General features: G+C 41.8%; 1 protein-coding gene and 1 pseudogene across 1 annotated transcript; both read left to right on the top strand.

The window, feature by feature from the left end:
- The first annotated feature begins 1,322 nt into the window (after nt 1-1,322).
- LOC123043511 (symplekin) lies at nt 1,323-12,251 on the top strand. The gene is made up of 28 exons (XM_044465982.1): nt 1,323-1,603; nt 2,001-2,160; nt 2,245-2,340; nt 2,425-2,539; nt 2,624-2,786; nt 2,980-3,151; nt 3,336-3,461; nt 3,599-4,060; nt 4,137-4,724; nt 4,925-4,993; nt 5,675-5,791; nt 5,874-6,119; nt 6,774-6,821; nt 6,904-7,047; nt 8,498-8,575; nt 8,654-8,716; nt 8,807-8,914; nt 9,080-9,160; nt 9,265-9,312; nt 9,739-9,813; nt 10,104-10,199; nt 10,300-10,380; nt 10,485-10,556; nt 10,802-10,846; nt 10,933-11,016; nt 11,401-11,504; nt 11,602-11,767; nt 11,926-12,251. Exons 1-27 carry the CDS (start codon nt 1,416-1,418, stop codon nt 11,750-11,752), a joined length of 3,780 nt encoding a protein of 1,259 aa, XP_044321917.1. The 5' UTR covers nt 1,323-1,415; the 3' UTR covers nt 11,753-11,767; nt 11,926-12,251.
- A 1,053-nt stretch (nt 12,252-13,304) lies between these two features.
- LOC123047697 (uncharacterized) lies at nt 13,305-13,461 on the top strand (annotated as a pseudogene).
- The last annotated feature ends 1,371 nt before the right edge of the window (nt 13,462-14,832 follow it).

The following is a 14,832-nucleotide window of genomic DNA, read 5'->3' as shown; positions in this document are numbered from 1 at the left end:
ACCTTGGTGAAATAATTTCAATTCTAGCTCATGCGGCTCTAAATCTTGTTGTTGTTATCTAAGATGGTGAAATATTGATGTGTGAGAACCTCTGGTGGTATCTAAATAGGAATATGTTGTATCACATACTCCCTCTGTCCCATAATAAGTCTCAACTTTGTAGATAAATAGTAGAAGAAGCTTTGCATAGCTTCAACTTGTGTTTTTCCCCACCTCAATTAGGTTTTTTTTATGAGAGCTGCTGGAGGCATTGCGTGCTGACAACACTCATGACTTGTCCTAATTTCATTTGGTGAAGCTGCACTCATACTCACTCCCATATAAGTCGATGCATATGTATGATCCTATGATGAACAATGACTTGAGTTAGTACACAATAATAGTGCTAAAATTTCTTAAAAACACCTTCATTGTCCAATCCATTCCGTGCACAGGTTGTTTGTTTTCTTGTGTATTTCTTTATCGGGTTTTACATGTTTCTTTTGTTTTTTCAGTTTCTTTTTTTCAATTTCCCCCTTTTCTTATTTTTAAATACACCTCGAATATTTTTTATATACACGTTGAACATTTTTAGATGCATGTTTAACATTTTTAAAATTGATGTTGAACATGTGTTCGAGTACGTGTCACACATTTGTCAATTGCACATTTGAATATATTTTTAATACACAATGAACGTTTTTCAGGAATGTCATCCTTTTTTTTGTAAAACAATAAAAACATTTCTTAAGTATTTATGAACATTTTTTCAAATGTCACAGACATATTTTATATGTTATGAATATTTTAACAAAATTATGCAAACAGAATTTTACATTTCATGATAAATTTATTAAATTTCATGAACATGTTTTTAAATGTTTAAACATTTTTGAAATGTCACTAATATTTTCATGAACATTTTTTAAACATCTAAGCGTTTTTGTAAATGCTGTAAACATTCATTTCAATGGTCACGAATATTCTTCGCATGTCATGAATATTTTGAAAAAGTGGATGAATGAATGTTTTGAATGAATTGCATGAACAAAAAATTCCTCCGAATATACAATTTGTTGAAAACATTTCTGGAGTACATATAAAAAAAAGAAAAGCAAAAAACGCCAAAAGTGTACCAATGCTGCATCAACTATTGTTTTTTAGGGTGTGCATCAATTTGTTTTTTTGAAAAGGGTATGCTGTAGAGCTGGGCCTGGCCCGTGAGCGGCAGAGTTTCAATCAAGTCGCTGATCGACCCATGACACTCAACAGGCCCGCTTACGCTCCGATTGGATCCTTAAAGGCACCAAAAGGGCCGAGCCATTAATTTAAGTAAGAAAAAAGAGGAAAAAGGTTTTAAGAGGGGGGAGAAACCACTACTCCCAGGACGCGCGTCGCCGGGGATCGCCGGAGCTAGGGTTCCGACCGTCCGTCCGATGGCGGTGGCCCTCCCGCCGGCCTTCCCTCCGCACGGCCTCCCCCAGCCGGACGCTTCTGCCGGGGACATGGGCCCGCGCCTCCTGGAGGTGCGGGGGCTCCGCCGGCTGCCGCTCCACGAGCTCGTCCCCCGCCTCGCCGAGCTCCGCGCCGACGAGGCCAGCCCCGTGCGCAAGGTCGTCGTCGAGTGAGTGCTCCCGCTCCTCTTATCCGCCCATTCCGTCGGGGCACCTCAGTGTTCCGTCCCGCTAGTCAGTTTCGTCTGCCACTTAACCCTGCTGCCTCCTGCCAATTCGATTCGAGATTACTTAAATTGACAGTGAATTCAGCAACAAAAGTAGCAGTAAAATTTCAACCAAATGTGTAATTTCTGCTGTAAAGGTTCTGGAGTTCTATACGTTGCAGTGGCCAGTTACTCAAATGTGCAATTTATTTACTAGAAGTACCAAATGCTAAGGTTTCATGTGGTGGAATGGTAGCTGAATGCTTTCTGTCATGATATTAGCTGATTTTGCTTTTAACACGTACTGAAACATGCTCATATCTTGGACTTATGTTTAATCCAACTCGTCCACCTGACATAGGATGATTGGCGAGATTGGGTCAAAGCACACGGTGTATATACCCGACATGATGCCCTCTCTGCTGGAACTTCTGAACGATGAGACGCCGGCGGTCGCGAGACAGGCTGTTAAAACAGGAACAGACTTATTTGCCAAAGTACTGCAAGAGCTCGTTATCCAGGTAACTCTAACAGCAGCACCTACTATAAGAGTTGCCTGTGTGTAGACTTTGGCTCATATTGCTGTTTGCCGGATCTGAATCCAGGGTTTGTTCTCAAGTGGTGGGATTGATGATTCACTAAAATCATCATGGGAATGGATGCTCAAGCTTAAATCAGCGGTGTCGCTCATGGCATTCCAGGTAAGCCATTATACTCTTTTTGCATCCAGTTAATTGCATCATCTCAGCTTACAGTTTCATTCATTTGTGGCGTCTCCATGTCAGCCCACCAGCAATGAAGGAGTCAGGTTGCTGGCTGTTAAGTTTGTTGAGAAAACAGTTCTTATGCACACCCCGGATCCTAATATCACATCTGATCCACCAACCCAAGCTACAGAAGGTAGAACATGTGCTGTACTACTTTATACAAATGACCTGTTTTAAATTTGGATTTATGGCATGATAATCTGGCGATCCTTTGCAGATATGGGATTCAATATAGCATGGTTAAGGGGAGGTCACCCTCTGCTTAATGTTGGTGACCTAGCCATGGAAGCCAGCCAGAGCCTGGGACTGTTGCTAGAACAACTTAAGTCTCCTAAAATAAGATTACTCAGCACTTCGATGATCATTGTCTTCGTTACTAGGTTGGCCATTATATTTTTATTGTGCATGTGCGTTTGTATCATCTTTCAAGCAAATAAATTTCCTGAAAGATGGTGCTGTGTCATTTCCTCATTCTGTTTGTAGAAAATTTTCAGGTTATAGTCCCTTACATTAGCATCTGTATATGTTCTGATAGTGTTTCTTACCTCATCTTCTAATATCAACTTCTCCCAGTCTCTCGGCTATTGCTCAAAGAAGGCCTTCCTTTTATGGACGCATACTGCCAGTTTTACTTTCTTTGGACCCAGCAAATACCATTATCAAAGTGCAAGTTCCAGGTGCATTCCATGCTTTGAAGAGTGCCATTGATGCATGCCTGAAATGTACACATTCAAGTGCTGAGCCGGTACTTCTTTTACCTTCTTGCAGTAAATTTTAAGATGCTATGTAAATAATATCTGTTTTGTCAATGAACTTTTCTTGGTATGCATATGCTTTTTTCAGTAGTATATGACATGTCTCACTTCATGCTTACATTTTAAGAATCCTCTCTAGGTGCATTCTTACTAATTTGAAGTTATATTTTTCAGTGGCGAGCTCGTCTATTGGAAGCTCAAAATATTATAAACCAGGGAGATTCAATAGCTGCAAATGATTCAAATGCTGGTAGGAGTGCTGGAGACACGTCCAACAGGGCCGAGTCGTTGCCTCTGACAGTATGTACCTCTATATCTAAATTATATCTCTTCTGCAAATTCCAACCTTTGCAATGAGCCCCCCACCCACCCACCCACCCACATTGATTCAATCTATAAGTGTTTCAAAATAACTAAAAACTATATTTCTATGACAGGAAACAAGCACTGACAACAGTAACAAGCGGAGTCTGGCTGATGACATGAATAATATTCTAGAAGATGATGGTCATTCCAGTAAAAGGGTCAAACAATCACATGATTCTCAGGAACATAGTGAAGAGGCAAACAAGAGAAATACTGAGGCAGCCTCTGTTGATTCATCATCCAATCAACCCACCCTTGCAAGAACTGAGAATTCTGAAGCTGTATATCAATTAATTGGTATGTTTGCTGCATTAGCTGCGCAAGGCGACAGAGCTGCTGGATCACTACAAATCCTGTCGTCCAGTATCGCTGCTGACTTATTAGCAGAGGTTGTAATGGTTAACATGCAACACCTGCCAGTGTCTGGTCCTGAAGTAGATCAACGACAACATCCTTCAACTAGCCAGTCCTCTGTTGCTCCTAGTCGGAATCTTCTTTCAGGTCGCTTTCCTATGTTAGAGGCTCTGTGGAAGGTAGTTTCTCTAGCTGTCCCTGCCTATTTTGTTAGATTTTCTTGTTTCATTTTGTTTATCGAATCCTCCATTGCAGACAATAAGTGAAACTGATCAAGCTGAAGCACTTCCAGCTAAGGATTCTGCTCTGGTGACATCTGCTGCTGGTGAGATCATACCAGTTCTTGCCAGTTCTCCTGTTCCTTCTGCATTAAAAACACCGAAGGAGGAGGACATTAGTTCAGCAGTTCCACTAGATATAGAAACAGTAGAGGCTAAAGTGCCCACTGCAGATGCCACTGGATTATCGATGGAGATTCAGGAATCATCAGAAACTTCCCATGCTTCTACAGAACCTCAGGGAACCCAAGAACATTCTGGCAGTTTTGTTACTCCTTTGCCAGCTGACAATTCTTCAGTTGGTATCAGTTTGGCTCAATGTTCAGAAACTCGCAGTCCAAGCTCCTCTACTATTGACGGAAGCCAGTCACAGTTTTCATCTTTGAATGCCCCTACTTCACAGTATGTTCTTCCAAAATTGGTTGTGACTAATGTCGATCTGACCGATGAGGCTAAAGATCTCCTTCAAAAAGAAGCATTTCTGCGTATTCTTGAGAGAGATAAGCAAGTAGAGTCTGGTGGTTCGAAAGCTCGTCTTCCGTTGCTTTCTCACCTGAGTGTTGAGGTATTGATCACCATTCCTCCCATCGAGTACCATTCTTTGCCTTGAACTTTGCTTAATCGTATTTGTGTGCACCACTTTTTGGCTATTTAGAAATCCCAAATCAGTTTCCCTAGAAACACTGAACTGTTAGTTTTGCTCTAGTTTTTTGTAGACTGTACTATTGACATGCTCTCTCTATTTTACGGTATTTTCTCATGCAGTTTCCTTTGGAGTTGGACCCGTGGGAGCTTCTCAAAAAGCATGTACTATCTGACTATGTAAATAAGGAGGTAAGACTCGTATAAATGGTTTTCTGTAACTGTTATCTTAGTTATTTAGTTATGAACCAGGAAAGAACTGGATGGCTAGTGATTTAACCCCAAAAAAGCCCAAATCAGAGCTTAGTCCTACTTAGGTGTCTGAACTAAGGTGGGAATCAGGTTCAGCCACCTGATATGTATATCCAGTCAAGTTTATTACTGGCAAGTACTTGCAGAGAATACTTGTCCTAGGAGCCAATAGATACCCTGTCTGACAGCAGAGAATCAGACGCAACAAAGTACCAGTAGAATTACAAAAGAAGAAAAACAAATCCCCAGAACACGTCTGCCAAATGAAAATGAAAATAAATATATTTTTCATTATCACTTGCAATGATTTGTACTTTTCTAGATTTGTACCATGTCTATGATCTGTTTTTCAACCAATGACCCAGTGATTGAATAAGTGAACTAGTGAATAAGCATGTTACCATTCTTGTTCATCTATATATTGTTGGCTTGTTATGCATGTGTTCTTGATTTCATGTAGCAAGATTCGACAGACTGGTAGAAATTGTTATTATATCTTATATGATAATGTTTGCCATTTTACGTTTGGTGCAACTTTCCTAGTTTGTTTATGTGGCTACTTACATGGTTTCACTCGATATGCCTCCTCCAGTGATTTCTAACTCATCTTTCCTTGAGCAGGGACACGAGTTGACACTAGGCATCCTGAACAGGTTATATCGCGAGGCAGAACAGGATCAGGACTTCCTTTCATCTAGAACTGCAACATCAGTTTATGAATCATTTGTTCTGACAATAGTATGTCTCCTTAAAACTTTGGTAACTTTGACACAGCTACCTTTTGTTTGTATCATGGCCAACCATTTTCCTTTTTGCCTAGGCTGAAAATCTTCGTGATATGTTTCCGGCTTCAGATAGATCACTTGGCAAATTGCTTTGTGAGATGCCATACCTACCAGAAGGTGTATTAAAACTGCTAGAGGGTTTATGTTCTCCTGGAAATAATGAGAAGCAGGACAAGGATCTTCAGAGTGGTGACAGGGTAACTCAAGGTCTAAGTGCGGTCTGGAACCTTATCATGTTAAGACCTCCAAATCGGGACAGATGTCTGGACATTGCTTTGCAGGTGCTGTATGGATACCCTGATATATTACTGATAAATATTTTAACATATATGTGGGATATGCTTTCTTAGCCATATAGCTCTATTAATATCATCCGTCTGTTGAGCAGTTTTAACATGGTCCCTCTTACCTCCTCTTTTCACATGAGAGGTAGGAGTATATAATAGATCTGGGCCGTTGATTTCATTAAGTAGTGGGTCTGAGTAACTCTTACCTTCTTACTCCCATGTGAAAAGAGAAGGTAAGAGGGACCATGTTAAAATTGCTCCTGTCTGATTGGTCGCTAACTGACAAGCGCACGTCTGGGACATCTGTTCTGACTTCTGATTTGGTGGTACAGTGTAAATAATAGCAAACATATCATGGATTTCAGTTCCATTTTCTTTTGCATGTTTAGTAGCATTGTGAAGCACTAAGTCAATCTTAATCGCTTCTTTCGAGCATGGTTGAACACTAAAATGTAAGAAATGGTCAATCGTTTATATTTCCCTTTCACTTAGATGAGCTTTAGATTAAACTCTGAGCATGTAATTGCAGTGCATAAAACTTCCACACTGGTTTGTTTTTATGATATAGTACAAATTTTCTGCTTCAAGTATAGTCTTTAGTGCCATTCCCTGTTTTCTTATGTCACTAAGTAGCAGTGTTTCTTGCAGAGTTCAATCAATCGTATAGATGAGGTCCGCATGAAGGCAATACGTTTGGTAATCCCTTAATCCTTCCTGCTTGTAAGAAAGGTGCACATATGTGATTTTGTTCACTTCATTTGTCATTCGGTAATAACAGGTAGCAAATAAACTATTTCCAATGACAAGCATTTCCAAAAGGATTGAAGATTTTGCAAATGAAAAACTTAATTCAGTCCTGGAAGTGATTCCAGCAGCTGAATCTGCATCAGCTGCTGAAATGGGCACACCCGAGGTTCACCAGGTTTGCTTCCTGCTCTAATTTCTTTCACATATTCCTTTGCTGTTATCTGAACTAACCATGAATTTAGATGATTCTTAAATTGGATTCTGTTGTATATCATTATAAAGTTTATAAATAATCTCAAGAAAAACTGTTGAAAACAGAGAAAACATTGATAAACCAGTGTACTTTAGGGTGTGTTTGGTTTCAATCACGAAGTGGAATGGCATGGGTCGAACCCGTTCCTATACATGGTTCTAGTGTTCGGTGCATAAGATGGAATGGAACGCACTCGTTCCCACCAAGGGAATTATTCGGCCCATATGCGGAACCGAGCGATACCTCCAAATCGGAGGTATCACGCGGAACGGCCGCTCTCTCCTCTCCCTCCCGAACAGCTCCTCTCCCTCATCTCTCCCCCTCCGCAATCTGCGCCGCCGGACGTCCTCGCCCGGTCTGCGCTGCCGGACGTCTTCCTTCGATCTGCAGCGTCGGCTACCTCCTCTATTCCTCCTCCGAAGCACATCCTTCCTCTCCTCCGAAGCGTGGCGATTGTACAGTCGGGCGCCGGACTAGAAGCTCCTTCGGATCACCGTCGACCTCTAAAGCTGTTTGGCGAGGGTGCGCCGTCCACCTCGTCGTTGCCGGTCTCCTCGGCCGGGCCTCCCCATGCCAGATCCGAAATCGCGCGTGACCAGCCCGCCGCGGCGTGAGTTCTTTGTCGTGCGGCGACCAGTAGCAGTCAGCTGTGACGAGCAGACAGCGGCATGAGTTTCTCCGTAAAAGATGATTTGTTTGTGTTCTAGATGGTGTTATGCATGTCGTCCACAGATGCATCATTATCCACCGGATGAATTTTTTAATTTAGCACTCCACTCTGTCATGTTCGTTGTGGTTTTTACTTGTTGCGTGATAGAGTATTAGCAGTAGTTTGATTTTCAGAAATGATTGGAAGTTCAGATTTTGGGCAATATGTTCAAAATGTAAAAATCTATATGTCAGAGGTATTCTCACCATTCAGGGAAGAGGTGAGCTGAATAAAATTAATTCCATTTTTAGCTTTCTAACAAATCCATTCTGTTTTAGTTCTCTAAACCAAACACGAAAATGGAACCGTTCCATTCTATCTAATATCACTTACCAAACACACCCTTAGGCATGCAAATTTGGAACCTTTAGGGTAGCCTCTGACCCTACTTAGTTCAACCAAATGAACTAAAATTTCAAAAGTAGTGTGAATTCTGAAAGTTTAGTTCACTTTGTTGAACTAAGGAGGGTCGGAGGGTACCCTCAAGGTTCCAAGTTTGCATCCCTAAGTGTACTGCTGTAAACGAAAAGAGGTGCAAACATTATTAGTAGGATATGCAGGTGTCTTAATAATATATTGGCTTGGGACGTACTCTCAGCATCATAACTCTCATTGTTTCTGTTCCTTTCATAGCAAAATTTGGTTGACTTTCTGTTTTTGAAGGATGGTGGTTTAGAAAATGTATCCTCGGTAGCAGATGCTCTAACTTTGATGTCGCTGTATTTTGCTCTGTGTACCAAGGTCAGTAGTTCTCCTTTGTAACCCTTTGTCTGACTATGTGAATTCTAGTAACAGCATATGGTTTGTATCTTACTGCAGAAGCACTCCCTTCTCCGGCGTGTATTTGAAATATATGGCAGTCTTCCACAGGCTGCCAAACAGGTCTTGCATCCGACATTCTCTGTGATGCCATTAGATCTTATTCAATCTGCCATGGCTCGTTTTCTATAACATAAATTCTATGTTTTCCAGGCAGTTCACAGACAAGTACCCATTCTGATTCGCACGATACGTTCCTCTCCTGACCTTCTTGGTATCATCTCAGATCCACCAGCTCACTGTCGGGACCTACTCATGCAGGTGCAAGTTGTGCTTTTCTTTGCCTATTAAGATATGATGTCTTCTATTGATCAAAGTTCTACATTACATGTTTGGAAAAGAGGTTTCATGAAAATATAACTTGATCATTGAATTTCTTTCATTTGAATGCATTTGTATAATCCAAGATATTACATTGTCATGCAGGTTTTACAGACTCTCACTGATGTAGCAGTGCCATCTCAAGATCTGATTTCTTCCATAAAGAACTTATATTCAAAAACTAAGGTTATCTATTTCTCTGTATCCGAGTTAAGCTTCAAGTTCTTGCTGACATTTATATGATCAGATTATGTGATTCTAATTTACAAAGCATTGTCTTCATTTTGCAGGATACTGAGTTCCTTTTCCCAGTCATGGCTCATCTGCCAAAAGATGAGGTTTTCTCTTTTACATTCTTAGAACATTTAAGATATAAAAAATAATTAGCAGTATGTACTGTATGTCTACCTTTTTGTACTATAGAATGTATATGGTGGTTATACTTAATGAATAGCTGACGTAATAAGTCTGCACATGGTAGCTGAAATGCTCACGTTATATTCAATTCAAGTTGAAACGGCAACATGTTGTGGGCGATGGTTAATGTTCTGAAAGAAAACTCATGCTCCGGTTGGTATTAGATTTATTTCTCGAACCAGTGGTTGTGGACCTTGACAGTAACTGACTTGGTTTATTGGTGGAGCAAAAATTTAAGCATTGTAGTCGAGATGCCACATGTATTCTGTAGGCATTGCTGCCAAGGTATAACTTATGTTTTGTATGTAGTTTCATGTTAGTTATTCTTCGTTTTGTCCTTTTTTCAGATTCTGTCTGTGTTTCCCAATATTGTTAATCTTCCGGTGGATAAGTTTCAAGTTGCCCTTTCTCGAATCCTGCAGGTTAGTTTTTTCTCTACTTTTTTTTCCTTGGCTATGATTTGAAACATTATGCTGGTTCATCAATTGTAAGTTAGAAATAAAGCACTAGTGTTTGTTTATATCTGGGCGTGTTTGTTGCACACTTTATGTAAAACTTCGTACCTTCAAGGTTTTCTTGGAAAACTTATTTAGCTCACTCTTGGACTTCTATTTCTCAAGTCACTTTAATATGCTTCGCCTTTTGTTTGTTTTAAGGTCTTTCCTCTTCTATGCAATGTTAATCATGCAGCATAAGTTCCTACCTACTGCAGGGATCACCACAACATGGCCCTATTCTTGACCCATCAGAAATTTTGATTGCGATTCATGTAATAGATCCTGAAAAAGAAGGAATACCACTGAAAAAGGTCTGTTAGTTTTCCACTTCTCCATTTGTTAAAATGCACATCACTTGGCGAGTTAATCCGTTACACTGACGGAATGATAATTTATATTAATTTTCTGTAGGTTATGGATGCATGTGCTGCCTGCTTCGAGCAAAGGACAACATTCACTCAGCAAGTTTTGGCAAAAGCACTAAACCAACTGGTATCTATTTCTGGATATTATCACATTTTCCATTGTATGTGGCTATGTGCCTTATGATACAATAATCTGTTGGCTCTTTCCTCAAATCCTTTGTGTTTCCACAGGTTGAACAGATTCCCCTACCTTTGCTGTTCATGCGAACTGTTATGCAAGCGATAAGTGCATTTCCTGCCTTGGTAAGCCAATTGTGTGAACCCATTTTGTGTCAGAAATATGGCTTATGTACCTCATGCTCTAATCTAGCATGCGAGAGACTTCCCTGGCACGAAGTATATATGTGGATATGGATGATCTTGGTGTGGTTTATGCATTATTATCATGCTGAAGTCAACAGTTCTCAGTTTTGCTCAAGTCAACAGCTCCCAGTTTTGCTGATTTGTTACCCGTTATATTGTAACCTGATAGTGAGACTTCCTTTCAGGTGGATTTTGTGATGGAGATCATGTCACGCCTTGTTAGCAAGCAGGTGCTCATTTTTGTGCTGGGCATGAATTCAGTTACAATGTTTTTTTTTTCATTTCTGACGCTTCAGTCATCATTTTGTCATGGCAGATATGGAAATATCCGAAGTTATGGGTAGGATTCCTGAAGTGTGCTATCCTGACAAAGCCTCAGTCCTATGGTGTGTTACTGCAGGTTTGTTCACTTCTCTTCTCCCAATACACCTACATGTGTTCTTTCTTATGCAAGAAAAGTTTCTAGGATGTGCATCAAGTGTTAGCTGTTCTTTTTTCATTAACTTACAAGAGGTACTAAAATTTTAGTAAAGAGTGCATCATGTGCATCATGTGTTGATAATGTATACTAAAATTTTAGCGAGTGCCACAAACAACTCTTTTTTTATCTAATAGTTAGTTCCAAACAGAAACGGTGGCGTCCTAATAGTTGAAGTTTAATCTGCCGATCGATATTTACTTTCCTCATAAGCCTGCACCAAATTTCATAATCATTCCTGTTCAAAAATAGAAAAAAACTGTCATGTATCAAGACTTGTCCGTAACATCACACTCGGTTTGTCAGTTACCAGCTCCACAACTCGAAAACGCCCTGAATAAGAACCCTGTACTGAAGGCGCCCTTGGTCGAGCATGCCAGCCAGCCAAACGTGCGATCGACTCTCCCAAGGTTTGCGGCTTTGCTCTATTCATACGAGCTCAAGTGCTATACCATTTCAAACGCGTGGTGCTGGATCTGACGGGAGCCCGTGCCTTTTTGGTGGCAGGTCTAGCTTGGTGGTTCTGGGCCTCGCTGAAGATCAACAGCAGCAGCCCGCACCCGAGGCGCAGAGCAGCCAGAACCAGGCCGCGGAGACCAGCAGCTCCGCCGCAGAGGCCACGACAGAAGTAACTCAGGAATCCTCCGCCGCCAGTTGACATTTCCCCCGCAGCAGTGCTGGTAAGTGCCTCCCACAGCATATCATTGATTATATATATATACCCTTGTTTGTTCGATCATCAGGAACGGCATTCTTTGTGTCTCTGTATTTCCTTTAGGGAAGATACGGACATTGCGTACCGTTAATGATCTGGACTGATCGGTGATATATCGCAGGCCTTTTCTGTATTTGCTGGAACGGAATGGAGGCATTTGCCAGGCGATGAAGCACTGCCCGTATTAATGTAGTACCGGGAAAGATGGCATGGAAAGACCATGTGGCGAAGCAATGTTTAGCTGCTGCGCAATTTGTATAAAACATTTATTACACTAAGAATTTGAAAATAGTGGTAGGAGAAAGTTGTCGTTGAGCCCTGTTGTCCATTTGTTTGGGTAGCCTGTATTCCAGTCCACTAAAGTGGTATGTAGAACATTCAACAAGGTTTGTTGTAAAAAAAGTTCTGAATTTGTCTACTATCAATGTTCTATTTAACTGTTCGTAGCGGTGCATTTGAGCTTGGGATTAGAAGAACACACTTTCAAATCATGGCAAATCGGATGTTTTGTCATTTCAAATTATGTTCTCTGAGGATGGCAAGTTTGGTTGGTGAGCATGGCAAATCCGCCTCAGTTTTAGCACAAACGAACACGAGGGCCTGTTCCATCTCGCCATGTTTTTTTAGCACAAACGAACAGCTCCCACCCTCCTTGACTAGCCAGCCCGCTTCCTTTCTCAGGTGCAGGAGAAGCCATGGTTGCTCTCTTTGATTAGTCGGTTAATGTCGATATAGTACACTGCAGTACGGTATAATGTATCATTTGATTTTCACTCAGTAAACTGAACTGCAACTGTACGCTGGGCCTTGAGAGCTAGGCGCAGAGGCGGAAACAGAACTGCAAATGTGGTAAGCTGAACCACGACGGAAGTGACCCAGGAATCCTCTGTTGCCAGTTGGCATTTCCTCCCCTTCAGCCCCGGTAAATGTAAATGTAAACGTATATGCCTGCCACAGCTTCAGTGATTTTATCTGCTCGACCACATCAGGACAGCTTCAGTGATGTGTTTGCGTGAAGAACTTTAGTAGTACGTACTACCCGGTCACAGAAATGCTCTGTTCGTCTTGCCCTGATGCAAGTGGAGATTCAAATGAAATTTTCGAACACTGAAGCCACCGCCCAAAGCATCGTGTGCCTTCAAACCTTTCAAACTTTGCAACGCACAGGAAAAGGAAAAGGTTCCAAATTTTGAATCGCGCCTTCTTCACATAGATAGAGAATCTTTCTTTTTTATTTTTAGAAAAGATAGATGAAGAATCGTGTGTGAGTCTTGGGCTCAGAGATAGAGAATGTGTTGTATACGCTGGGCCAGATGAATGGGCCTTCACCGACCGGCCGGCCGGCAGCGTGAGAAAGAAAAAGCCTGCTCGATGCTGAACCGACGTGAGAGAAACTGGGCGACTGAGAACGTTATTAGTCCCACCTCGGCTAGCCAGGAGGGGCTGGGTGCAGAGCTCGGCTATAAGAAGGAGGGGGGCGCCCACGTAGGAAGGCATCTTTGCGCTTGGGGCAATGACGCAGCTAGTGAGGTAATACCGAGGCGCGTCAATTGCTGGTTGAAAACTATTTCCAAACCCCCTCTTTGGCTCTTCATGGAGAGCCACTGAGAATTTCTGAAAGGGCTCCCTCTCCTTCGGGCGAGGGTAAAGCCCTACAATACCTCAAATTCAAATCTTTCAGAATTCTAACTTTTAAATCTTGAGACCAAACTGTTCGTGCTTTGTAGAAATTTTGATGGCACTCTCACAACAAACTGACATTCACACAGACAGCATCACGTGCAGAGAGTACAAACCATGCCACCGACACACCCATCATCTCTCAAAAAAAACCAAACGAGACCAAATCACACAAACTCAAAGCGCATGGGGAGCTTGCTCCCCTTGCGGTCCAACAGCGCCACCGCGCGGATCCAGGGCTGCAGCTCCGACACCGGCAGCACCGTCTGCCCCGCAAAGTCGTTCTTCTCCGACATGTCGTACTCATGCGCCTCCACCCGCAGCAGGGCCAGCTCCGGCACCGTCAGGTCTTCTTCATCAGGGAGTCTGCCGGAACGCCGGCAATCCCGACCCGCTTCAGCCAATGGATGCTGCTTTAGGTTATTGTTACTGAACTGATTAAGCTTTATAATTACAGTTCATAGTTGTAACCTGTCTGTCAGCATTCAGTTGATGTTTCAGAGATATGCTTACTGGTTCCTGGTTCCTGATTACATCGAGCTTATGTCTTGCGGGTTAATAGTGTAAGCTATTGATGTGCCAAATTACTTTTCATTCAAATCTGGAGGAGATTATTGGTCAAGGTGTGTCCCGCAAAAAAAAAGGTGTGTCTGCTTGAAGTCCATCCGCCAACAGGCTCCCATGCACACTTTTACCAGAAAAGCAGCACTTCATTTCTCTCCTGAATTTTGAGTGGCACAAACAAAACTGAAGACCTCTGGCGGCGACGGCGGTGAGGAGTAGATTTAGGTTTTTAGATGTTTTATTACTTGTTTTGATGGCCTTTTGGTATGTTTTTCTTTTCAAAAATCAATGCAAAAACAGTGTCTTTTGGTGACTTCGGTAGGATGGCCGGCTCCCTGTTTGGTGTTCGGTCCGGACGTGTCCACCGACATTTGGTGATGCACATTTAGAGATATGCGGTGGAGTTGATCTAAGTTGTTTTCCTTACCTCTCAACCCACACTGTCTTCAAATATATTCAGTAAGCAGGTCTTTGGTGAAATATATCCAGTCTATACGCTCAAACTCTCTAGTCACCCCAAGCACCAGCAGCACACATTTGCGAGCTAAAGTACATTACCATAGCTAGTAGCTCTGCTGCACACTGCAATTCCTTATGAAATAGACCCACTGTCCAAACTAATCCTAATTTACTCTCAAATGAACACTCAACATCTGAAAAGTGCAACTTTCTGCCAGCCACCAAACTAGTCCTAATTTACTCTCAGAATAAATGTACATACAAGATCTGAAAGGCATTTAGTTTAACTTTGTGGTAGTTCGGAATAATCCATCATTGGC

Source organism: Triticum aestivum, chromosome 2B (assembly GCF_018294505.1).
Source record: "Triticum aestivum cultivar Chinese Spring chromosome 2B, IWGSC CS RefSeq v2.1, whole genome shotgun sequence".
NCBI lineage: Eukaryota > Viridiplantae > Streptophyta > Magnoliopsida > Poales > Poaceae > Triticum > Triticum aestivum.
Note: the sequence above shows the minus strand (reverse complement) of the source record. Positions and strands in the feature narration are given on the sequence as shown.